Here is a 26,120-nt window from a genome sequence, read left to right as displayed (position 1 = left end):
TTGTAGAAAAAAAAGTCAACACTATAAAATTTTAAACCTGAACTTGGGACAATACTTATCTACCGCGGTGTTGACATTTTTCCACGTTTTACATTCTAAAATTTTGATAAACCATTTATATTCGCACGAAATCGTGGACTTTCAGATACTTTTTGTCGCCTTAAAAAAATGCTCACATCAGTACAGTTGCAACTAATATATTACTGTGAGATCTACATAGGATATTGGCACCCTCCAGCTCAATTATTTCCAAAGGCTTCAATTATTGATATTAGGTTCAAGAAATGATGATGGAAACAAATATTATTTTTCGTATATTTTTTTTAATCCTCATTTTGTCTCGTCTTGTTTCAGTTCTTACTATTTCCCTTATCACGATTTCTCCTTTCTCAAATTATCGACAGCAAACGCCGAGAAACCCGACCCAAACATGATAAAATGTACGCCACCTACGCAGCGAAAAATAGCTTCGCCAGAATGAACTTTATCCACAAGTACTCGAGTAAGGCAATTAACAACAGCGAAACCCACTTTGAACTAAGGAACCCGTGTAGCTTGACGAGAAAGTGCTACCTAAAAACCTAATACATTAACACAGACACTAGGAAAAAGTATGAGGTATTCAGGATAAAGTTCTTTGGCAAGAAAGGTTTCAAAGAGTTTCGAGTATTATTTTTCGGGAATTTGGTTATATCAAAAGCGTAGGGAATTTCAAAACGGATTGTTATGAGCCGTTTGCTTTTATCTATTGTTAACTATCGCATAATTAATAAATACAGGCAGAAAAATATTTTGAATCCTCCTTGGGTTTTGCGAGCCTCGGAAAGTCTTGTAGAATCGCTGGCAATCAAGGTTTGCCCAAAAATCTCTGGAATTAACTTAGTGACAACGTCAAAGTACATGAGTCTTTTCTTAGCAACTCATGCAGCTCTTCCCCTCTAACTGAAAAACTTATATGTGTACTGTTTAGAATAGATTTTTCATTTTTTTCTCCTCTTTTAAGTAGAAAAATAAGTGAAACTTCTTAAAAAGAACTACAGTGAGAGAAATACGAAGGGAATAGGTTACGGGTCGAAATTTCTGCCGAGAGGTTTTACTCTACTTGTCCTTGTAAGTAAAACGTCTCTTGATCCATTGGGATTTCTGAGGCAACCTCAACTATAATGTTGCATTTGCTTAGAACATAACTTTCCTAAGAAATTTAAGCCACCGGACCGAAGATTTGTCCTTGTACCATGAATTGAATACATGAAGAGACAACCCCAAAAAGAACTGGACCTACCGTTTAAAGTGACTGGATAATCGAAACATGCCACAGAGACTGATGAACATGGAAAGCGAAGTCCACACCAAGACACGTGACCATCTAGAACAACTACTAGCCACGGGTACACTCACGGAAAACAGACACACGGCTCTCAAGGTACATGACTTTCCAAATGATATACCAGCAACAGAAAGGTACGTTGACAGTTTCGGTTGACAAATACTGGCATGGCTGTGTATTCTGCCGAGACGGTAAACAAAACTGAGTTGCGACTGATATTTGGGTTGTTTGGTTTAAATTAAACAAACAAATTGCAATTGGCGTAAATTGCTTGAGAATAAAAATTGAAGTAAGTACAGCTCACTAGTGAAAAATTGGCAACATTCACACGCCATCAGCGGGCAGTAGAGACATTACAGGAATTGCCAGCATTCGTGCGTTAACAGTTAACAGACCACAACTGTTTAAACATCCAACCATGCATTGATCTGAAAGTTGGGTGTCTCTTGTGCTTGTCTATTATGTGTTTAAAGTTTTTTTTTTAGATGGAAAACATAATACTTTGACTTAGAAAAGGATGAATATAGCAGTAATGAATCAAGATGAATTTTTTTAGCTGATACCAATTGTTTGAAGAGGTCGATTTCTGCAACAAACAATTTTCTTTTCAAACAGTGACTGTGTGTGATTCGATTTCCTTTGAGGTGTTTCTTCATGTGTTTGTACCTAAGAACTTTCTACTTTCTTTTTGCAGCTGCTGCCCAGAACCATATCCTGACATAACCTTCTACGTCCATATGCGCCGTATTCCTGGCTTCTTCCTCTTCAATATCATCATTCCTTGTATGGTGGTCACTTCCTTCTCAGTCCTGACCTTTGCATTTCCACCGGAATCCGGCGAACGAGTGACTCTTGTCATAGAGTCATTCTTAGCCATGTCTGTGGTTATCCTTAATGTCTCAGATAGCATTCCAGTAACATCAGATGCTACGCCTATCATTGTTAAAATATTGCTGGCTGCAATGTTTCAGATTGGTGGCACCTTGGTTGCCAACTGCATATCCTTGAATAGTTACAAGAAGACGGAGATGCCACAGTGGGTTCGAGTATTCTTTCTTCATTATCTGGCGAGAATGCTGTGCATCAACACCGGACATCCAAAAGCTAACGTCAGGTCCACAAGACGAGTGGATGTTAAGGTATTGAGGTTATTATATTATCTTCCTGAGGGCTGTTAATTGTCCTCAACTGGTGACATCTGCACGGGGAAAATAAAGCCAAAGAAAGACGCCGCTGACAGTATAATTTCCTCCGAAATACAGCTCATCTTACCTGTTGAGCTAGTAATTTCAACTTCCAATCTCATGATTTAAAAGTATGAATACTTATGGTTTTTTTGGTCTTAAATTAAAGGTTAGCTTATACATATACATTGGTTCGTGTGCAATATAAGTACACATCGGTTCACTTGCTGAGCAGTAACTGATACAAATTTCACAATGGTGAAGCTCAGCCATAGAGGGTGTATCAATAAAAAATATTTCTGCTCTGTCTTTTAAAGACTCCATTTAATAGTAAACTTTCCGCTGAAACCAGAAACGACCAAACAATGTACCAGAAAACTTTGACGTTTGGTGATCATAATTCCAGTAACTGATTTCAAATATTCCCTTTCCCTTTCTTAATTTCATTTCAAGGTGGAGGAATTTGAAAGCAATTGCATCAAGCTGGTGGGAGCAAAAACATTTAAACCGGTAAACTTGTCACCGAGCAAGCTGCCTGCTACAATCGCCAAGCCCCCAAGCACCTTGACAAAAATCACGGAGGGAATTAGTGAGCTCGCGAGGAGATCTAAGAAAGAGGAAGACGCTGAACTGGACAGGGAGTTCTGGATCTTTGTATCTAAGATTGCTGATCGACTCTTTTTAATAATTTTCTCTATGGTTCTGCTTTCCTCGACCGGTGCCATTCTAGCGCAAATACCAATATACGCAAATTCCCCATTTCAATAATGTGAAATTGGGTTAGAAAAAGGTTCATGTAAACAAGACTCGGAATTAGGTTAATCAAACATCGCCCCATAGTGCAACTGTCTTATCCATGCGCTTATCTTAGGACAGTGATCTTTTGTGGATTTTTAGTATGAGTCCACATAACTGGCGTTTAAAAGGAAACTATAGGAAGTAAATTAATTAACTTTTGAGTTTCCCTATATCCTCTATCGAAAGCGACCTGTATCATCAATGGTCAGATCAATTGATCAACTTAGTTGAATCTTTAGCTAAACTAACATTAAGTCTGAATTACACTTGTTGATTTTAGGTAGACAGTAGTTAATTACAAATTAATATATTAAGAAACCCCATTTTCGGTGAATAGCGGTTTCTAAAGTTTCCTATGGTTGAAAATGACGATAGCGACTGATGGGCAAACTAATATATTTAAAACAGTTAAAGTGGTAAAAATACTCAGCACTCAATAAATAAATTCAATCAATATCCCGCCAGTTATGATTAAGTGAACTGGTAACCTAGAATGCAGTTTACTTTGCTTTCCACAGGTGGTAAGCGCGGGTTTGCTTTAAAATACCAAACTGCATACAGCTAAAAAATTTCCCTTATTGTTTTTATAAATTCCAGCCATGCATTTCCCAGTATATTGTACTCGCAATGAATATCTCAGAAGTGTAATCTTTATTAAGCTGTGAAGTTTTGAAAATAGATACGTCGATGATTAAAGGGGGAAAGTTTCTAGAGAAACTGTGGTGCTTCGTTAGTGGAGGAGTATGACAAGAAAATTTGGTTTCATCAACTGAGCTGATCAGCAAGGAATTTCTAAGCTAGCGTTCGAGCGTCAGCCCTACTTTATTCGCTCTGACTAAAGGCTTACACATGAATGATTGACCAGTAATCGCTTATTTTCTTTTCATATGAAAGAAAAACTTGTTTTTTCTTCATACATGAAAAATAAATTTCGTTTCGAAAAATTTTCCGACGGTTGACATTTTCATGGACACGAAAAAGGTCTCTGAGCAAAGGCTGAACGAGTAACTCAGGTTATGCAAATCTGAGTGATGTAAAAGCTAATAAATAAAATCAAACATCACTTTACTTTGTATGCAATAAATGATGGAAGGTATGATGATGTCTGTGAAAATAATTGCATATGAGTGGCTCTGATGCTATGAATAATTTACTAATGGCCCAATCCTTTTTATATATTTCAATCAGAGAGCCCCCCCCCCCCCCTTATTAATGTCCTTGTACCATGGGCGGTCTTATGGATTTGTAGGATTTAGTAGGAGAAGATATTGTATCCTCAATTCAGTCACTGAATTCTTAGTTAAGTTGTATCATAATTGAAATCTACGGGTCAACGATCCTATATAAAGGAAAAACTCGTAACATGCCTGTCAGGAGGAAAGAGTAAAATCGAGTACGTGTATCGATAAGAGCTTATGACCTCTAGATCTTCCATTTGTGAATCCTAAGAAAGTTACATTAATGATTCACAATAAAGCATTTCTTCTGGATCCGAGGGATAGTGATGTTATTTTGTTGAAATTCTCCTTCGATGGAAAAAAATGACTAAAGAAATATTTGGATTTAAATAGATGAATCAGTGCGGAGTTATTGCTTCACGATGCTTCTCAGTTGTCGTGTCCACTTGGATGTCCGGTGTTCACTTTCAGTTACTCCATGTACGGGTGGCAACTTTGTTTTGGTTCGTGATTTCCAACAAAGTTCAACCCGCTAAAAGCACTTCCCCTTCTGGTGGCATGGCTGGGTGTTACAAGGGTCACAGACAAACTAGTTACCTTGTTCCTCATCATCTGTTCTTCAGCCCCCGCATCTATTACTTCGCAGAACGACTGCAGAGCTTTGTTTTTCAAATCGACTGTATTAAATTTGTATAATCTTTTATTGAAGCCCCGAGGCTTACTAAACCCGAAATGTTGTTCTTGTTATGGAGTTTCTTTATTACTTATTGGGTTTCAACCACAGCAGGTAAGCTCAATGTTTATTCTATATCCATACCCCATGTAATTCTATACATCGGATACAAAGCTTTTCAATGCACTTATACCAGACAACTGAACTGAATTATACCAACATCCAAATTCATGGATCAGTACAGAAAATTCAACCTAAATTTGCTGAAACCACAGACGAAATTTGAAGTATGTACTTGATTATGTTTCCTGCTCTGATGGATTGGGGAGCAATGAATCATTCTATATATTTAAAAATGAACGTTAGGTGTGATTTGTAAACATTAGTATTTTAACCTTCAATGTAATACAGATCACATGAACACATTTAATTTCGCTTTTCATCGTCGTGTATCCACCTGTTATCTGCTTCATTAACTTCAAAGAAGTCTGAGAAATAAAAAATAAAAAAAGCAATGGTTGTCGAATAAAATACGCATGGCAATTGCGGGGATACTAAAAATGAAGAAAACGGAACAAAGTTTTTCGAGGATTTTTAAAGCATAAAATAGTTTGTGCTTTGTTGAAGTGTTTTAGAGGAAGTACGAAGTTGTCAAAACGAAGACGATGAGAACGAGAGTAGAGAATTTTTTTTTCCATATCGCCCTTAGGTCTAAAGACCTTAGCCAGACATAAAATTTTGACGACGACGACATTTTGTGGTTCATCAATTTCATTATTTCTTTTTAGATTTAGTCCGAAAAAAAGTTGCGCCTCAACCCCTACTTGGTAAAAGAGATGACAGAATGCAGACTATCAGTACGGCTCCAAGTAAGAATCAGTTTAGTTTTACTTATTCATTCTGATTGATATTTATGTCAGGGGGAGAGTGTGAAAGAGTTCATCAACTTTTTTCGTTCACATAATGGAAAAGAAACGACATGTTTTTGTTTAGAAAAAATGGTGCAAAGACTGAATGACTTACAAATGAAAAACCACTAAGCAAAACAAATGCGCACTTTTGGCAAATTCACGCACGTTGGCGCGACATCGTGTCGTTCCATTGTCATTTCAACATAAAGCGTGCATGATCTTATTAACTATATGTGTCTGTTTCAGTTACCATCCATGTCCCGGCACTTTTGAAAGGTCAGGACGCCCGAGATCCTGCTCCAGCCGCCATAGCTTCAGAGGCGCCCGAGGGCACATATTTGCTTCCTATAACTGAACAGAATAAAGAACAACACCCAGCGATAAATTTACTGCTCAATCTTAAGCTTGTCATGGATGGAGGTATCGTTCCTGTCTAGCCTGCTTTCCTGTAACTTACATCTGAAGAATTTCAGCCGAACATAATTCTCTCGATCAGTCAAAAAGAACCAAAATACTCTCGTAGCCTTCTAATTACAAAAAAAAAAAAACAAACAAAAAAAAAAACCAGATTTTTTCACATATGTACATCACAAGTATTGTAACTGTGACTGGGCAATAAACGAAGCAATTCTACCGAGATTGACAACCAAGATGGAACCATCTAACAATGAATATGAGACAATACTCATTTCGAAGTCAATGAATTTCAATAATCCAACGCTGTAACACATGCAGGCAAATAGTTTTTTTTCCCGGCAATAAAGACCAACGATTTCACCCCCTAGTGAACAGCGATTAAATGCTTTCGCAGTGGGACTCCAACAATGCAAGACTATTTTCGTTTTTGGGTCCAGAGCCAAATTTTTAGAGAAAATAGAAGATCTGCACCAAGTAGAACTGTTGTAGCACGAGAACGATGATTGACTTGCTCAATCAGTGTGGCATAGCCGGGCCTGGGGCTCGTTTCTCGAAGGTCCCGGTAATTTAACTGGCCCGTAAAGCTGTTCTGTTTTCATTCAAGATGCAGGTTTTGAAAATTATGCAATAAACTGTTGGCTAAAGGAACAAACTGTATTTGTTAGAGTGACAGAACCGGTTTCTCTATGCTTTAAATTTTGATTTTAAATTTGGCTTCGGACCCGTAAACTTACCGGGACTTCGAGAAACGGGTCCAGTAGACAAAGCAGAAATATAATGTTAAGCAATTTAATGTTCAACAGCCACACGTGTGGATGTTTGGACAAAAGGAAAAGGATAATCTGAATTTTGGTCGCAATTGTCGTCTTTCCCAGAGAAAAAGCCCGATCAATCAGAAGCCGTAACACTAGAGACCGAACAAACGGCAGCGCAATCACCAGCCATGAAAGTGAATTCCGGTGAGTACGTGGCTCATGAAGTCAAACTCGTGCCAAATGTCAATCTCGAACCAGCCACTACTCCAGCTTCATCTGCCGGAATTCAGGAAGGAATGGTTCAAGGGAACATTCCTTCTGCGGTAAGCTCACAGAGGACCCGTTCAAACGGGATCCAACAACCTGCTAGGAACTATGGTGTCGTCCCTTCCTTTCTCATTGTACCAAAGAGGCGCGTGTTACACAACGTACGATCTAACCTGAAGACTAACGTACCAGGTAGGTTGACACTCAGCGGAAATAAATACAGAATGTTAACTGGCTATTTTCAGGGCTTATTCCGGTTGCCTTAGCACGTAACCATGGTGTTATCGTTCCTACTGGATGGGTGGGTAATCCACTGCAGGAGGGTCTCGGTGGAGTGATGGCTTTTACGGCTAACGGTCAAAATTTTGGTAATTTAACGGCCAAAGGTTAATTTCTTTCCGTTGGGGTTACTGGAAAGATTTTTAAGGTTATATTTCTTTAAGAAGAATAGTACGCCCAACGGTTTTTTTTATTTTACGTTTTTACTACTAACGGTACCCTACTGAGATCCTCTTGCAGGTTACCTTCCCCGCTCCCTCTCGTGACTAAATGCTTCCCTGGATACGTAGATGTGTCGCAACACACAAATGCACAATCATATGCTGGATTATGTTCTTAGATTAAACCTGTTTCCCTGTTTCTAACAGGGACACCAATGGCCAGGTTCAGACAACAATTCCTTTATGAACACAATAAAAAGCGCCTGCTCAATGGAGTGCCACCGCTGACTGAAGACGAGAGGCTCAATATGGAAGCTCAGAATTTTGCATCGGAATTGGCAAAGCAGAGGAACACAACGCATTCTCTTTTGAAAAACAGGGTAGGACATGGAGAGAACATCGCCCTTCGTTGCTCGTTTAAAGGTTAGAATCCTCCCCTTACAATCGTTATCTAGGCGACCTTTACAGGCATGTGTTTGGGATAAAATTAATTTTTACATTTTTTTTTAACTTTTTGTCTAGTGAGACTAGCTATGATAATGTTTGAATACGACTTTTCCTCAAATTGATTTAAGGAATGTGTTCAAACGATACTTTTACGGTATTTTGATGAATTTGACCAAATTCCACGTCCAGGCAGCGATGTGAATTGTAGCATTGGTGGCTTAGCATAACCCCTCTCTTCTCTACTGTTCATGCAGGCTCACCTTTGACAGGAGCTCGAGCGACTAATCTTTGGTATGCTGAAAGTAAGAAGTTTGATTGGAAAAAGAAACCAGCAACCCCAGCGATACAACGATTGACTCCAATCGTTTGGAAGAATACCACAAAAGTCGGTTTTGGTAGAGCACAGTTCATCGATAATAGTGAGTGATCAATTCTATTATTCTTTCTAACGTTAACGTCAACGTTACATGCTCCTTCAACCGTGAAAAGTGGGGGGAGGGGGGAGGGGGGAGGGGAGACATTAGGAGAAATTTCGTGGGATGATAACAAAGAGGGTAACTTATGTTTAATACTAGTGTCTACGTGCTTTGCTGAAGTACTTGTAAATCTGCAGAGGCTTGAACTAAAACATTATTTTTTATATCACCATCAGGAGGAAGAATCTGCTTCGTAGTTGTTGCTCGCTATGAGCCTTCGGTAAACGTTGGCGAAACGTTGTTGGACAACAAGCTGGAGCCGATCAAAGTGAAATCAAAACAAAACACTGGCATTTAATTATCAACACCACTACTAAATGAGGGAAAAATTGGTGACAAAACCAAAATAAAACTAATCTTGAACCATAAAAAGACTTCATCCTTGTAAACTTTTTTACCAGTTAAGATTCTTCAAGTCCTGAATACTTTTTTACAATTAAAATCAAATTATGTGAGCTACACTTGTGATCCATATTAATTTGGAGTGAAGACATGCTAGAAATATAGTTTACAAATCATTTGGGTGCTTGCATTACTTTATTCTAATGAAAGCTCATTACTGATTTTTTTTTGTTTGAATTTCAAAACTTTCCATATTTCGGTCTTGGAAAAAAAGGAAAAAAAAGAAGGCTCTTTCAAGACCGTCCCGTGGCGATACTTTCAAGAAATGGCCCCTTTGTGATTTTTTTTTCTGTGAGACGCTCTTCGTTACCATGACAACTGAACAGGCAGAAATGAACTAAACAAACGAATGCATTTTATCCTTTTCGCTTATGATAAGAACCAACAAATTTTCAGTGACCCTAATCTCTTCCACCTGAGTTCTTGTCTAAAAAATCCTGGGTATGTCGGTATTCATATAGTATTCAGATCGAAATTGACCATAAATTCGAATTGTTCATAACGAATTACAAATCTAATGAAGATTACATAAGCAAAAATATACATAAAATGAAGCTTGAATTTTATAATATAGCTTGTTAACACGTTGAATAATAATTCTCTATCCTTAGTTATCAAATCACTTCGATCAGGATGCATTTTTGACTAAAAATTTTTCCGTGGTTCAGTTTCATGTAAATTCATCACGTCTCTGGCTTTATAACAACTAAACATGAATATGTTGTTCGCCTTCTCTAATGCCGCTTTTAGATTCATTTATCCTCGAGTATTGTTACATACATTTTTTTGACGATGAGAGGTATTTGCGATATTTCATCTTTGAATATATTCATATAAGCTTGTTTCAATAATCCTGTTGCCAATGACATGGTTTGTATTTTGATAGTTGTGGTAACTTTATTTGTTTTTGAACGCCTGAGTTTGAGTTTTATTTGGACGGCAACATTAACAACCTCCTTCGTTTAGGATCTGAAAGAAAATGACATATCCGTGGAAAATTACAGCCGGATCTTAAACTACAACGTTTGGCATCGGTTGAAAACAAAATATTGTTATTTTCTTTGTTAATACCCACTACGTCTCGAAGACTTCGAAGCGTCAATTTGATCTGATAGATTTAACACCAATTTCCCCTGATAGATAAGAATGTCTTAATTAACTTTTCGGCTTCACTCAAATGTTAAAATTATATGAATTGGAGGAAAAGTGCGCATCAAGGCAAAAAGCCCTAAGTAACTTTAATAGTTATTATCCGGATCTGCGCTTAACTGTAAATGGCATTGTCAATTGAGAAGCTTCTTTATCCAAACCCTTCTATCATCATTGAGCAGTAGAGCTTTAGGATATCCACTTCCATTTTAAATTAATTCTTGAAGAATCTTTGCATTGTCTACTCTGACATGTATTTTTCCAGCAGCTAGTTGGTTAAGAAAATAGTTGCTTATAAATTGTTTGGAACTGGTGGTCAATTAGATTTAACGACTTTTTTTGAAGTGATGCACCCTATGAACGAAGGCAAGTCTAAAGTAGATTTAGAGTAGATTTTCATCTGCTGTTGCTCAATGACACTTCCAGTTTTAACAAAGGAGCAGGTTGTAACAACGTTTTCGAACCCATCGTTCTTCTCTTTTTATTCGAGGAAAATATAGCTCAATGCCCCACCTGCCGTTATATATTCAAATCATATTTTACTGTTTAATCCCACCATATTTAATTTTCGCCTGAGTGTCAAAAACGTCCGTCAAGCTATGGGCGGAAAACAAACGCTTCCCTCAAATTAATTTCTTTCTGCTTTTGCTTTGTAATAAATCAATATAAAAATTCACCAGAATGTTTGATGAATTAGCTACGGATGCAAATAAAAATTGATTTCTTGCGTAGGAAAATTGCAATCGCAAATGACATTTTTTAGTTTTAATTTATCCTTGGGGCTTGCAGGTGTCGTTTGTAGTATTACGGAGATTACTGGCAGAATGAAGAGAAAACGAGCTGTGTTTTTGATTTGCGCATTCAGGCAGTTTTAGCTACGTCTGGTAAATCGAAAACGGTAAATCAAACGCGAATGAGTCTTTTTAGAAAGGGGGTCCTCGAACGAACGAAGAATTTTAATCGTCATTTCGGCGGCTAAAGACACACGTTCATTGCAAAGTACACAGAAATTGTATACTTATCAATCAAGTCTAGGACAGGAAGACAGGCTTTTTAAACTCTTATCGCTATGGAAAGAAAGATCCCTTCTTTTCAATATTACCCTGTAAAAAGGTTGAAACAACGCCATTTTTAAGGTGATCAACGTAGGATACACGACGGAACGCTTCCAGAGCTTTCAAGAAATTTATAGTAGGCGTCTAAACGAATCAGCAGCTGTTTTGGCCATACATTTGCGTTTATTACAAGAACCAGAGCACATAAATTTGTATGAATTGATAAATATTTCTCCAAAGAATAGTTCGGACGGCAACAGTTACATTACTTGTGAAGGTAATCTAAAGCCACCATGATGAACTCTACAACCAGCAACTCGACTGCAGGAGAAGCGGAGACTGTGAAAGTGATCAAAGCATTATGTTACTGTGTAATCATGCTCATGTCGCTGGTAGGAAACACTTTGGTTATTATTATTATCTTCCGAAACACCAGAATGCGGACCACCACTAACAACCTGATCGCCAACATGGCCATCAGCGATTTGCTGTTTCCGCTGTTTGCTGTTCCGAAGGAGATAGCGCAGATCGTGATCGGCAAATCGCGATGGCTTGTCGTTGGCATCGGAGGAGAAATATTATGCAAATTTGTGAATTTTTCACAAGACATCTCAACAGCCGTTTCGATACTTAGCCTGGTTGTTATAGCCTTTGATCGATTCCACGCGGTGAAATTTCCCTTCCAACCTGCTGTAATAACGCCTAAAATTTGCCGCATAGTAATTTGTCTCATCTGGGTTGTTGCCGTAGGCCTCCACTCGACGTACTTTTACACTTTCAAACTGATAGTGGAAGGGAACGATATATATTGCAAGAACGAATGGGAGCCGGCCTTTGAAACTGCCTCCACTCAAAAAGTTTACTTTTTGATCATTTTCTTGGTGCTGATATTTTTTCCTATCGCAGTGATTATTATATTGTACACAGCCATTGCAATTGAAGTTTGGAAGCAGAAAGGACCCACTGAACACTCCTGTCGGGAGCGACAAAGGCGTGAACAAGAAAACAGAAAAGTGTTAAAACAAGTTGTGACGGTGGTCGTTGTGTTCGTTTCTTGCATCACGCCTGTCACAATATTTAGCTGCCTTCTCCTCTTCGTCTGGAACATAGAAAAAATACCGCCTGGAATAGATGAAGTCAACTTTCATTTCTGTGCATTATTTATTATGCATTCTAACGCAGCTATCAGCCCTTGTATATATTTCATCTTCAACAAAAACTATCGGAAGGGACTCAGCGAAATATACGAAAGCTGCGCACGAATTTTTACCGGCCTTGAGAATCAATCACTGGATGCGACTGGTTCTACTAAGCCGAAATACAATTCTAAGGTTGAGCGCGTTGCAAAGATAAGGTCGCCCAAATGCCAATACATTTAACCGAAAAATTTAACAGACGTTTTTTGAGATGAGAATGAGGGTATTGAAAGTGGCTACATGTGGATTTAAAACTGGTATTTGCTAAGTCCATTTTTAGCAGTCCATCCATTGTAAGCTAACTAAATAGCTCCTTAAAGACCATAACCGTTTGCATTCCATAGTATCTATTTAATCATTTACTGAAAAAGGCCCATTAACTCAAATTCATGGCAACCCTTACATCGCGAAGACCTGAAACGCTTATTTGCCCTTGCATATAATTGAACTTGGTTCACCCACTGAAAAAAAAAAACAAAACTACTTAGTGTTCCTGCTTAAATCTGACCTTTTGCAAAAATGCTATGGATACTTTTTTGAATAAGGAATAATTCTTTTGCGCACATTCACGATTCTAAGATTTATATATAGCTGTTTTAAGCAACCTATAAAATAAACCGCGCTTTAATCTCCTCAGCACTTGTTCAAGTCAGGTACAGTAATTTATTCATTTGAACTAAATTTTTTTTCATTATGAGACTGCAATTTTACTTCAATTTAATAATAACCGCATGCCGCCGTTCATCAGCCGTGATAAACTCATCTCTTTTCGATGAACTATACAGTTACGGCACAAGACTGATGTTGACCAAGAAGAAGGATATTAATAGAAAATACTAATTTACCCAGGACATATTGTAATAAAAATTTCTGGATAAATGCAATGTATGCAGAGGTGCAGGTGTAATTTGATCCGGTGCAAACTCACTTGGCTGCTTCCTCGTGGAAATAGTAGTGATGAAGGGACGAGGGGAAAGGGGAAAATATTAGGGGGGAAGGGTGGGGAGGATGGTTAACGTGGTACAACGAGGTCGAGAGAGAACCCTAAACTGGACCCCATCAGTCAGATTTGGCGTTTCGATGTATATACATAATTTTAAATTTAGAAATCTGAAGCCTTATAAATGTTCTTTATATCTTCGTGTTTGTATTTCGCATGAAATTGTAATGTGTTTTATTTAGTTTATACTCAGGGCTCCCATTGATAGCAGGTGGCTCTTTAGGGCTGCTGACGGGGCTACCCTGAGGTTTATTCTTATTTTTAAATAAAGGCATCCATCCATTCAACCGGATTATTTAGTCATGCGCATGCTCTTTGGGTCACCCAAAACCAAAGACAGCTGGGTAAATAGTTTAAGAGAGATGATGGATTTCAAGTTGCGCTCGTTTATCGAACGAAGAAAGCTATCATTTGAGCTCGAAACAAAATTAAAATGAGTCCCTGAGCAAAATTTAAATCTTGGACCCCATCAGTCAGATTTGGCGTTTCGATGCTTTACCATTGCAAAGGCAAATGGAGAGACTGACCAGACATACTAACTGGTGTCATATGTGACAGGCTTTCAGTATGCTGCAAACTAAACAAAACCGAAGAGTGTGAGCGAAAATTGGGCCAAAGGGAGCTCTATTTAACCACTTGGAGAATTCCAACTAGCACCGAGTAGTAGTGATGATGCATAAGAAATTATATAAGGCAAGTTTCACTTTTTTTTCCGTGGAGGGTCACAAATAACCACAACTTCCTCTCAGAACGTACATAATGTAAGTAATATTTCTTTTAATGTTTTCGCTAATAACATACAATTTAGCATTCACATATTTTCTTTTTACTGCTTCCAGCTTTTCTTCTTCAGATTTTTGCATTCCATTCAATGCTCATAGAGGTTCGCGTCATGGTCGGCAAAAAAATAATGTGATATTCCCCAGTTTCCGCATTCAAGCATTTCGAGAAAACTGCACGCAATCGCTTCTGAACTATCGCATTGATTAAAGGATAATAAATAATCACCAAAGTTGTATTAAAATATTCTTGATAGATATTTGTTTAAACTAAAAGTTTTTTCTGTGGTAGACTTGTTAATATGCCGTCTATGGCCTTCTAAACTCTATATTTACCTCCGCACTTAAAAAAGTAATTGATGTTTTTTAGGCAAGGACGCCAACACTAATTGCAGCTATTTGTTGTACGCTTATTAATATTTTTTGAAAGGTCAATAATGAACACTGTATGTGTTATGTTTATTTTCCTTTTAAAAGCCACTTCTTAGAGAAACGTTTAAGAAGCCAATACTGCGCTTCATCAGTAACGCTTTGGTCCTAAGTGATTGAATTTATGTTGCATTTATAGATTTTTTTTTCTAAAAGTCAAATGAAGTCTAATGAACAATTAAAAATATGCATTAATGAGACCGCCACTCATGACCTTTTAAACGTATGATTTGCAGTATTCAGTGCTCATCTTTGGTGGTCTTCTTGTCTTCAACGAATAAAGTGGGTAAACCTCTAAGTGTTTTTCTTCATCCCAACTCATTTTGTCGTTGCATGACGACCTATTCCTCGAGTCCACGAGTTCGTTCCATCGAAATAGTACCCGACGACACATGATTAGCAAATCTTTCGTGCCAGACCGAAAGTCTTGGTTAAATATGATATAGATGCAAGGATTTAACGCGCTTATTGCATGGGGAAAGAATAATGAAACATAATAAATGTCTCTTGGCAAGCCGCAATCACGAAATTCCTCGTTATCATCACTTAGGAAGTAGGCTACGTGATCTGGGAGCCAACAAAATGCGAAGCAAACCAAAATGGTGATAAAAATTTTCAATGATTTACGTCTGCTTCTAGAAAGCAGCCGTTTTGTCTTGGATGAGTGATTTCCAACAATTTTTCTCTTCCAAATTTTGTGAATGACGCAACCATACAACACAGATGCAATGGCCAGTGGTAGAATGTAGAAGAGCACAAAAAGAATTACGGTATAATATTTTGGAGACTCCAAGGAATCAAACGGGGCTGACCATTCTTCAACGCAAAAAAAAATTCCTTTTTCCTTTACCACGTTGTTTACCAGAAACATTGGTGCGCTAAAAAAACTAGGTATCAACCACGTACTCACAATTATAATTGTAGACAGTTTTCGAGTCAGTACTTTCCTCAGTGGAAAGCAAATAGCAAAAAATCTGTCGGATGCTATGGCTAATAAACTGAGAGCAGAGCAGAACGAGCAAACTTGTTGACAGAAGGGTAAAAGTTTACACAACACTACCCCGATGTGACCTGCAATCCATTCATCTGTATCTTTTATCTGCTCATAAAGAGATTCTGGCATGTTGATGACTGTGGTGAGAAGATCTGCAATGGCCATGTTTACAACAAAAGTGAAGGCCACCTTCTTCAGCCTTTGATCTCTGCGAGTGACGATTATTACTAACAGATTTCCAAACAAAGATGTTGCTATTATAACGGCGAATCCTGTTATTTTTGCTGCTCTCATGAGTAGTCCCTCCGGTGAAAGTAGAGGACAGTAGTCATAGAGAAAAAATTCGCTGAGGTCATTCAAAAATGTGTTGTTTGTCGCGTTTGAGCTGCGATTCATGGCGTTGGTAACGTTATGGTTTATCTCCTAAAAGCGATCGTAAGCTTATAAATGACACTCAAAGCGTCGCGAGAAAGGCTTACATAAGCCAGCTGATCTTCTTTCATATTCAAATTATATTGAATTGGTAATCATCGTCATTTATATATTCTTTAAGTGTTTAATGATCTAAGTTCACTTCAAACCCACTCACGTCCGACATGGGGCCACATACAGAACCTTTCTGGTGTATGTATGAAGATGAAAAATTGTCTTTTGGTACCAAAGGCTGAGCATTAAGTTTTGTTTTAAAATAGAGGCTTCTCTGGTTAACTGAAATTGAAATATTTTAATTGACCACGAAACACCCATTATAAGCAGTATTTTCCCAAATAAGGATCATCTTATTATTTCTGGTAAAAAATCATTTGAGACTACAGGAAACGTCTTCTTAGATCACAGGCGTAGGAGGGAGGAAGCCATACCAAGATAACACTGACGACACTTTTCCGTTTGCCCTAAATATATGTTTGGTGCACATCGTTTTAGAGTAAAAACTCCATGGAATAAAGTTAAAATGCAATGTAATGATTCTGGAGCCTTTGTCACTAACCCTGGTCACGTGGACCAAGGTTAGCCAGTGACAAAACAAAAATTTACCCTGATTTCCTCCCTACGAAAAAGGGTACCAAAGGGTACGATCGTCTAACGACTATAATTATTCCAAATTAACCGTGAATGTAAATGAGTTTGCACTTTAGGTTGCACATGTAGTCCAGATATCAATATTTCTTTGAAAATGTGATGTCCTTTTTCGATTTAGAAAAAGATTGATTAGGGTGTGGCCCAAACGCGAAGAGAAGGGAGGAGATAAGGTGCTCTTAACACTGTCCGCTTTAACAACGCCAAATCGCCTTCCTTTAAGAGAAAACGAACAACCCAAAAAAGACTGAAAAGCTAGGCATTATGTTACAATGAAACGAGGACAAAAGCTCAAATGAGAATGAATAACCCTATTAACTCTTTGAGCAATAAGTTTAAATTCGACTATTTTCTTATTGTATCAGTTGTATCGTTTTCTTTAAAACCACAAATATTTCAACCATAGCTGCCTCTTTCTACCGTCGTTTTCATTTCTGCAGTTGTTATTATTGGTTCTTTTTTCAAACTAGCTTCTTCTTCAATCCAGAGCAATCTACATTTAAAAATCTTCAAAGGATCCCTTCGAAGTGGATTTGTTTTCTTGTTGAAAAACGAACTAGAAATTCTTCCCGCACATCACCATACGCAGTATTCCACTGTATTCTATTACTGAAAATTGTTTTCATTTTTTTCCTTGGAACACTCACATGCGCCACTAGCCCTCGTTATTATGTACTGCTACATGCCTTTCAAATTACGCTTACAACTTCGGCAACGTATTTGTGTGAGTGATACAGAAATTTACTTGAGTTTCAAGAAAACACTACCGACGTAACTTTCATATTTTGTGACTTCCGTGGAAGGGATAGCATAGCTTGGGTCTCCAATGATTAAAAATCGCCCATCGAAGTTCAGATGAAAACTTTATTTCGTATCAACCACACACACCTCAACAAAAGATACAATTCGCATATGTGGACGTGCGGCCGGTAGAAAATATACTCTCGCCGCGCAATGCTAGTAAAGCGACTTGTGATTACAGAAGTTCCTTCTTGCGGATAAGAATTAAGAACTTCTGGATGTTCCTGGTCAACCGTACTCATTTTATCTGCTGCTTCTTTCATCGAAATAATCAGGTAGGTAGCGGCAGCGAGACAGTAAGCTATTTTGTTTTTCCTAAGCTGCTCCAAAAATTAACAATACTTGGCTTATCACACTCGGTTCAGTTAGCCAGCGATTATGATATACTCACTCAGTTGCAAAAATGTGGAAACCTTAAATGCTTGAACCACGGAATACGGTAATTATGATTTACATAAATCATTAGTTAAATTTGAAGACTGAAATAATTTTTTTAAAATAATTCTTTTCTATCAGGAATGTGTGAATGGCATCCATCTTTCGCCGAGAACAATAATTATAGCTATTATCTTTTACACAAGCGTACCCATTTAGTTGGATTTCAGAATTTATTGTCTAACGCTTTTCCAATGTCAATGTTTCTGGAATCGAGCGTATACCATGTTCATGATAAATATTTGAAACCAAGATTGAACCTAACCATAGGTGCTTTGAAATTAGGATCATTTTGATTGCTACTTTTTTTTTATTGTTCTCAGTGATGAGTTTCTGATGCCGCTTTGAGGACTTTGAGCTTGAAACGTGGTCATCTCCCGATCCTCCTGGACGCCTGTTTGTGTGTTAATATCACTACCAGTGTTAAATTCAGGGTGTACCGTATCTGACCACTTAGCACAGGATCCTAGCAAACGCTTTACCCCAGTTCGATAGTCTTTGTTGAATATCAGGTATATGCATGGGTTCAGTGCACTTAAGGCATGGGAGAGAAAAAAAGAAACAAAGGCCGCAGTTAGAGGCACTCCACATTTGTAAAAGTCCGTATCGAAGGTCTCTAAAAAGAACAAGACGTGATACGGAAGCCAGCAAAGTGCGAAACAAAGAACGATTGCCATGAACATTTTTAATGCTTTTTTTCTGCTACGGGTGTAAAGTCGAGTAGTTGAGGCCAAGCGGTGTCCTGGAGCCCTCCTTCGCCAGATCTTATAGATGACGCAACTGTACAAAGTTGATATGATTATTAATGGAAGAGCGTAGAAGAGCACAAACAGAATTATTGTGTAATCCCTTGCTGTCTTTTCGTCGTCGAAAGGAACTGGCCACTTTTCAATACAAAAAAACTGTCCATGATCTTCTACGACAATGTTTGCTACCAACATTGGGGCACTTGAAAGGCAAGGAATCAGCCAAGTACTTACAATAATAACCTTAGCGATTCTTCCTGTCATGATTCTCTTAAGAGGCAAGCAGATGGCGAGGAACCTGTCCAGTGCAATCGCTAGTAAGCTAAGAATAGAGCAAAACGCACAGACGTCTTGGCACAAGGGCAATAGCTTACAGAGAATGACTCCTGCGTCTCCTGTTACCAACCAGTCATCTGAATTTCGTATCTCAACCGTCAAGGCTTCCGGCATGTTAATCAACGTGGTAACGAGATCGGCGATGGCCATGTTTACAACAAAGTGGAAAGCTACCTTCTGCATACTTCGGGTGCGTCGAGTAACAGATATTATCAAGACATTTCCGATCAAGGACACCACTATCATAAGGGCGTACATCATGACTTTGGTCAAATATTGAAGCCTCGTTGCTTCCTTACTCGGAGGGCAGCCATCATCTAAATAATAGTCGTCTTCATCAGAAAAGGTGTCGTTGGTTTGATTAGTATTCACAAAGCTCATGTTGTTTTGTTTCTATCGCTTCTTGTTTTAGCTGAAACAGAATATGATACACACAAAAAAAAAAATGTGAAAATTGAGTCTTATCCTGAGATTAACAATAGCTGCTTCGTGTGAAATACTCGTTCGATCTGTTCTCGGATAACAACAAGCAAAAAAATTAAATATCAACGAGTTGAGAGAGGACTTCTGTTTGAAATTTCACATTTTAAACCTTTTAAGTCATAGATGGGACTAAACTAATCGACTTTACCGTAATCATCTTCTGCCATACAATAGGCTTGCAATTTTTTTTTCTCGATGTTAACGATTCTCCTCAATCTTTTCATCGCCGGGGTTTTCGTTATTTACCTTTTAGAGTCACAGTGGCAAGCCGTGTATAAACAACTAGTTAACTATGGATATAATAACAACTTTACCACACGGAGACATATCTACTGACTGTAATTTGCAGCTATATGAAAGTAAAGGAGTACAAATGCTCCACATATATATTTGCTTAAAGAGTCCAGCTACGTGTTCCTCTACTTATCCACACTCTCCTCATTAGAGACTTACTCATTACGTGACTCATGGTCATGTTGCCTATCTTTCCGCTGCATTGTTCATAGCTATTCTCATTTTTGAACCAAAATGGTTCCTCTTCTTTTGGCAGAGATAGAGCTCTAGTTAAGCAACTGTTTTGCCAGCTGCAAATTCAAGAACAATGGTCTCTCACATGACAGAAAATGATGGACAGTTGTATTTTTATCTCATTTGTTATTATTTCCTTAGGGTGTGGATTCTGAATGGCTGTTATCATAATCCTAATGGCCTTTCGCAATCTCTTTCTTTGCCCTGATGTATTCAAGATCGAGACGCATTTTACACACTTTCTCGTCGATCACTTGACCAGAAATAACTTACAATCACGAAATGACAATCACAAAGCAGTTATACATTGTTTAAAGAGATACGAACCAGCAGCGTGAATACAAATTTCTGCGTTAGATGTGCATAACATGTCACGAATGAACCATTAACTGTCATCTGCCAACCGGCTTTTAAAACCATAGTGCTATTATTAGTTAGGGTACGTATTTACTTGGCGTTTTGTATCAATGTATTTTTTCACAGAAACGTTATGCTCCAAACAACTAATATCGAATTGTTTTGTTCCTCTTTGTACATAAAAAATATGGATTTATCGATTCGTTCTCTTTATGATCAAATCCCTTTTGAAATACTTGTATGGCGGCTGATGTCAAATTTTCATGACTGTTGTTTTTATCGAAACTGACATCTCGACAAGAAAAGAAACACTTAAGTTTGTCTCAACAAAAAGAAGAAAGAAATACCGGACAATTGAATTACACTCGGAATTTCAAAAATAAATCTCTTTCGAGATCCTTAAGAATAAAGCTCCGAAGAATTGAAAGCAAGCTCTTTAAATTTTCCATAAACAGATATGTTTCGTGCGCTGCCCGGGTGATTATAACCTTGTATATAGCACGAGCCCGACGGGGAATCAAGTTTATGTAAATGAGCATTCTGTGAACTCTCGTGGCGTAGCAAGTGCAGCGTAATTTTTTGGACCTGTACTAGATCACCAACTGTGTCTAAAATTTAACCTGACAACATTTTTATCCCTTGACCAATTTCTATTAATTGAAATACAATGGAGCTGTAAACTGGACTTACTATACAAACATGAATCCTTAGCAAGCATACTAACGATACATTTCTTAAATCCGGATTGAGGAGTGGAAATGTCATGGTCCTTTATTGGAGCTTCCAGAACCATTGAGATGAAATATGATTATTTGTCAGGCAGTGACTGAACTGACAAAAGCATGATGTAGAATGATAGATATTTTTTCTTCAAAAGGTGAGCCAAGTGAACATTACCTATCAATGTCACATTAAATGTGCACTCACTTTTTACCCATAGCCAGTCATTCATTAATATTTTCCATTCAAGATTTTTCCAGACCTTGATGAAGTGTCGAGTACTTGAAGAGTATTGCTGTATAAAGTAAAAGCCCCAATTGCTGTGCTTATTGCCCGTGGCTAATCCACTGGCTAGGCAATTCAGTCCAAATTTAAATCATTTCAGGATAGATATCGCAATTTACATAAAGTGATTATATTCATTGGGCTTTCAGCTAATTTTTGGAGATGTATTAGCTTCCTTGCTGTGCCCAATGGCTAAGTATAAGGCAGGCGCCATTCAATTAAATTGTCTAAACAAGCAGTACAATCGTTTTGGCTCTGTCAGTCACTCACTGGTCAGATAATTCGAACTGTTGGCGCTAACGGGAATTAATAAAGGGAATTAAAGGTGACAAGAACGAAAAACTACGAATACTTTAATGTATCTAGAGTGTCAATTTTCCTTCAGAATTTGCGAGTAGCCCAAGATGAAAAGCGATCAGATTAACTACATTATGCTCAGACAAAGATTTTTTCAGGCGATAACGTCTTGATTCTGTTCCATTAAAAAAATTAAGAAAAAAGCCGAAAACAAAACAGGATGGCTTGAGATGTTTTGTAAAATCAAAACGAAGTTCACCTTTTGCGATAGTGCAACTGGAAGTTTTTGTTCGCTATTGCGAACAAATTATTTAAATTAAGTGATTGTTAAGATTCAGCATTTGCATACGACATATTCAAGTATGGCGCTTTCGGCGCTGGCGGTTTGATTTACCATATGTAAAGCTTCAGCTTTTTATTGATTAGTTGAGAAAAGGAACGCTCATCGACTGCTTGATTTGAACTTTTTGCAAATTAAACTCTTCCATTTGGGCTCAGGAGAATTTCAGTTTCAATTAATTTGACTAGCCATCATCAGCATTGTGCATGCCGACATCAGCTAGACATACTGTCTTTATGTGACTCCTCGCCAGGCTAATTGTCAGGAAGTTTCCCAAGGCTAAAGAGAATATGAAACCTTTGTCATAGCATATGCTAATTATGTTAAGTTGTTATTCAAAATTATTTAAGCATCGCATCTCACCGCAATCATTCGAAATTACTTTTTCATCATATACCTCCAGGCAAAAGGATATATATGTAATTTTGTTCCGGGCAGAGAAATTCCGACTAAATTATGTAAAACACATAGGGATCCATCCATTCAAAAGCTTTTCCCATCTTAAACTGAGTTGTGAGTTTAAAGAAATATCTGATTTAACGCTAAGTCAGTTTGCTTCTTTTATTAGTCTTCCTTCGTTAAAAACGCCACTTTTAAGTTATAGAGGATTCTTATGTTGATTAAGTATTGTCATAAGGGAAACCATCAGCAATAAATCGTTATTAAGTCGCTTTTTTTTTTCAAGATTTTGCCCTGACGGCAACTCCGTTTACGGCAAATCGATTTAAATGCGGTTAAAAATAAAACTGATAGTTATAAAAACACAAAACTTTAAAATAAAGCTAAAGAAAAGGATAGCGGGAACTTAACGAATAAAACTTACATTTGCGGCTGGGCTTACCTTAGGCTGCACTGGATTTGAACTGCGATCTATGAGACCGAACTGAAACCCAATACGAACAGGTACATTTTTACACTAAAGCATTCCTCGCAAGCGATGTAAAATAATAAGATTCTTAAACAAAACAGCGTACAAATGGAAAAACAAAAGAAAACCAACGGAGTTAGTGAAGTGGTGTTTGGATTTTACACGATCATATCAATCGCGATTAATAACCTAAAACTTCAGGGCCCCTCACTAAGCTCAACAAAAAATTCTAAGACATGAAGTTACCAAAAAACTAGAAAAAAATTTAGTGAGAAACATCTGGTAACAGCGGGTGAAGCGGTGAAGAAATCAACCAGGGAAATGAAATCTTGGACCCTTTAGAGTCACTAGTATCAAGAGAGAGCTAGCATCTAATTTCTACGTGCAGTATCACCCTGGATCACTCATTGAGGTCATGAGTATAGAGGATGTGATCATGCCCAACTAAAGAAGCTCGTGATTTTTAAACAACTTCTTCTTGTCAGCAATTCAGGAAATGTATAGAGAACAGTATGGAGAATATGTATATTGATATTAGGGTATAAAAGGTTAAGATATGGTGTAGTTTTTATTTGACGGGCACAGCGTGACCATTGGTAACACATGCCAGTCTTCTTAGTACATACATTCTTACTAATGTCATCTGATTTGGGTTTTGGTAAGTTGCGCAATGACAACAACCATTGACAACAACCAACCAAAAGCCTTAATTTATATAATTGGCTTCTTATGCAGCTGTTTTGAGCCTCTCTCTTTTTGTTTTCCTCTGTTATGGCTGAAGATTGTTTTAGAAAAATTTGATTGCACTGAACTTAAAGACGCTGTAGGTGCATTTCGCGCAGCATGTGACAGTTTGTCGTCTAACATGCCTACTAGAAAAAGTCTTGCTCGGGATTGTGTTGTACACGATTTAACAACGTGAAGTGCCCACGATTTTTAAACGATAGATTTATCCGACAATATAAAATATACGTTGAAACTACAGGAGGTTTTCCGCAAGCACCTGTTTTAGTAAACAAAGAGGCTACCGCTACCGAAAGAGAAGTCTATTGGATCCAAGTTACGTTTGAAATAAATATGAAATGGTAAAGTCTGAATTTTAGCTGGTACTCGCTGTTGAAATTTTTTGTTCAGTTTGGGGCGCCCTACCTTCTTGGTTTCACTGAAGGACAAAGCAGGCGGAGAGACATAACAAATAATGGCGCACTTACTTGTTTCAACGCAGGGCTAACATTCGCTAAAGAGCTTCAGCTTTTAAAATTAAGCTCCTCAAGGTGGGTTATAGATCTTTATTTTTTCCACCTGCCGAGTTGGCGACGCAGCCTAACAGTCTTCCTTGAAAGTAAAAGGTGGACTCAGGATTTGGTTACATCTTAGGATAATTGTCAGCCCTCAGCAATACAACATTTGTCACGAGCTTGATGGTATACAGATAACCTTACGAAAAAGTTCCTCTCCTCAAAACTCTGTTAATCTATAATGATGGCTGAGTTCAAGAGAATATAATATTACATTACTGTCTCTGGTGTAAATACATTGTAAAGCATGAGTAGATTACTTTTCAAGTAAATCAAGAGAAAGTAACGTCCTTCTATTTTCCTTTTGTGTAAATACACAGTAAACGTCTTACCTGCGATTAATGAAAAAAGGTATCTCTTTAAAGATACTTCACCCGTGCGCGGAGATAATCACGATAAAATGAAATACCAGTGGGTTGATAAACGAGTAGGAACTCACTTCTTTTGTCAAAATGCCATCGACCAACGTGGTAGCCTGGGGATAAAGTTTGTTCACCTGTGGCTCAACTAATGGACCTCTTGAAACAACAATGGGTTTTTAACGTTTTAAGTGTAACAATTATTGACACTACAAACCTATTACCTTATGATGATCTTTGGAAAGAATAAATTCAGTTAAACAGTTTGTTTTCTACCTTGTCATGTGAAAAAACTCGCGTGTTTTTTGTGAGCCATAATTCGGCTGAAGTTCACTGAACATTTCACTTGAAGATTCTGTATTAAAAACTTCAGGCAAAAGCGTTAAAATCGACCTGCCGAACTATTTTAGTTTGTAAACTATCGCAGATTGTGAACTTTGATGGTTTGACACTTTTGACAGCTTTAGTCTTGTACAGCCAATCAGATTGTTTGAACCATTCTAACAGGGATTCTGATTGGCTTATTGTAGCGTGCTTTATGAGAGTATAGAGCATGCTGACGACACTGTTATTCGCTTTGAAAATAAAGTTTGTTTTGAAAATTGAAAGTAATTCTTGGGGGATTTAACGGATTCTTATTATAAAACAAATACAGAAGCCTTGACTGTGCTCTGTTCTGTTGTAAAGCATTTAGGAATCGGCTAGAGCACTCAAGAAGTACGTCTCGTGTTTCCCCCTAGACTTCTTTTGTATTGTAGCCGCTTCCTGCGTGCTTTACAACAGAACAGAGCATAGTCAAGGCTTCTCTACTAGTTAAGTAAGAGCTTAGCAGGAACTTTTAATTTAAGCTCGATACCTACAGAGCATTGGAGTATGAAAAATACAAAAGTAAACATTATTTGAATAAAAGCAGTCGAAATCAATGCATATTTCATATACTCTGGCACATCAAATAACCAATAAGTTAAAGAATTGGGACCAAACTTCATATCAGTTTTATATTGTTTACAAGAGCATAATAAAAAAACTAAACGATTTTAGTACATCTTTGATTTTGAATGCAGAAGGAACGTGCCCGCTAAAATAGCTGGGGCAAGGAACCTCATCAACAAAACATCATGTTAGGGGAGGATAAAGGCAGCTGCAAATTTTAAATTAATGGTCAAAAATAGAACTCCTCTGATCGCAATCTACATCATAGTGCTACAAAATCAGCGCAGCCTCTTACCCTAAGGGATGAAGAGGCCACACTTATACTGAGATATATCTTTATACAATAATTAGGAATAAAACTATGAGCCGCGTCCATCTAA

General features: G+C 37.7%; 5 protein-coding genes across 6 annotated transcripts in view; 3 read left to right on the top strand and 2 right to left on the bottom strand.

Annotated features, from left to right (window-relative positions):
* LOC131771615 (neuronal acetylcholine receptor subunit alpha-10) overlaps nucleotides 1-4,697 on the top strand; it is a 43,584-nt gene extending 38,887 nt beyond the window's left edge. The window contains exons 9-10 of the mRNA XM_059087452.2: nucleotides 2,022-2,466; nucleotides 2,965-4,697. Coding sequence (XP_058943435.1) covers nucleotides 2,022-2,466; nucleotides 2,965-3,279 — 760 coding nt within the window. The 3' untranslated portion in view covers nucleotides 3,280-4,697. The remainder of the gene's footprint in view (nucleotides 1-2,021; nucleotides 2,467-2,964) is intronic.
* Nucleotides 4,698-5,077: 380 nt separating this feature from the next.
* LOC131771658 (uncharacterized) lies at nucleotides 5,078-9,193 on the top strand. The gene is made up of 7 exons (XM_059087518.2): nucleotides 5,078-5,274; nucleotides 5,949-6,029; nucleotides 6,318-6,491; nucleotides 7,364-7,702; nucleotides 8,158-8,373; nucleotides 8,652-8,816; nucleotides 9,050-9,193. The coding sequence occupies exons 1-7, from the start codon at nucleotides 5,220-5,222 to the stop codon at nucleotides 9,169-9,171; spliced, it is 1,152 nt and encodes a 383-aa protein (XP_058943501.2). The 5' UTR covers nucleotides 5,078-5,219; the 3' UTR covers nucleotides 9,172-9,193.
* Nucleotides 9,194-11,454: 2,261 nt separating this feature from the next.
* LOC131771655 (RYamide receptor-like) lies at nucleotides 11,455-13,851 on the top strand. The gene has a single exon (XM_059087515.2). It carries the CDS (start codon nucleotides 11,773-11,775, stop codon nucleotides 12,856-12,858), a length of 1,086 nt encoding a protein of 361 aa, XP_058943498.1. The 5' UTR covers nucleotides 11,455-11,772; the 3' UTR covers nucleotides 12,859-13,851.
* A 1,249-nt stretch (nucleotides 13,852-15,100) lies between these two features.
* On the bottom strand, nucleotides 15,101-16,273 carry LOC131771669 (G-protein coupled receptor 83-like). The gene has a single exon (XM_059087526.2). The coding sequence runs from the start codon at nucleotides 16,271-16,273 to the stop codon at nucleotides 15,101-15,103; it is 1,173 nt and encodes a 390-aa protein (XP_058943509.2).
* Nucleotides 16,274-17,847: 1,574 nt separating this feature from the next.
* On the bottom strand, nucleotides 17,848-24,374 carry LOC131771596 (substance-K receptor-like). Of its 2 annotated transcripts, XM_059087412.2 has the most exons (3): nucleotides 24,362-24,374; nucleotides 23,124-23,165; nucleotides 17,848-19,684 (listed from the first exon to the last, which is right to left on the bottom strand). In XM_059087412.2, exon 3 carries the CDS (start codon nucleotides 19,651-19,653, stop codon nucleotides 18,490-18,492), a length of 1,164 nt encoding a protein of 387 aa, XP_058943395.2. In that variant the 5' UTR covers nucleotides 19,654-19,684; nucleotides 23,124-23,165; nucleotides 24,362-24,374; the 3' UTR covers nucleotides 17,848-18,489. The 2 variants fall into 2 exon arrangements, with proteins under 2 accessions (XP_058943395.2, XP_058943394.2); XM_059087411.2 differs by lacking the exons at nucleotides 23,124-23,165; nucleotides 24,362-24,374 and adding an exon at nucleotides 20,209-20,465.
* Nucleotides 24,375-26,120: the final 1,746 nt, after the last annotated feature.

Source organism: Pocillopora verrucosa, chromosome 1 (genome assembly GCF_036669915.1).
Source record: "Pocillopora verrucosa isolate sample1 chromosome 1, ASM3666991v2, whole genome shotgun sequence".
Lineage (NCBI taxonomy): Eukaryota > Metazoa > Cnidaria > Anthozoa > Scleractinia > Pocilloporidae > Pocillopora > Pocillopora verrucosa.
Note: the sequence above shows the minus strand (reverse complement) of the source record. Positions and strands in the feature narration are given on the sequence as shown.

Bases quoted from the DNA above. Each gene is read 5' to 3' on its own strand.
- LOC131771658 (XM_059087518.2), top strand. From the start codon at position 5,220: ATGTTGTTCTTGTTATGGAGTTTCTTTATTACTTATTGGGTTTCAACC. The intron at 5,275-5,948 runs GTAAGCTCAATG...ATTTCTTTTTAG, and splicing joins TTGGGTTTCAACCACAGCAG to ATTTAGTCCGAAAAAAAGTT. The intron at 6,492-7,363 runs GTATCGTTCCTG...CGTCTTTCCCAG, and splicing joins TAAGCTTGTCATGGATGGAG to AGAAAAAGCCCGATCAATCA.
- LOC131771655 (XM_059087515.2), top strand. From the start codon at position 11,773: ATGATGAACTCTACAACCAGCAACTCGACTGCAGGAGAAGCGGAGACT.
- LOC131771669 (XM_059087526.2), bottom strand. From the start codon at position 16,273: ATGAATCGCAGCTCAAACGCGACAAACAACACATTTTTGAATGACCTC.
- LOC131771596 (XM_059087412.2), bottom strand. From the start codon at position 19,653: ATGAGCTTTGTGAATACTAATCAAACCAACGACACCTTTTCTGATGAA.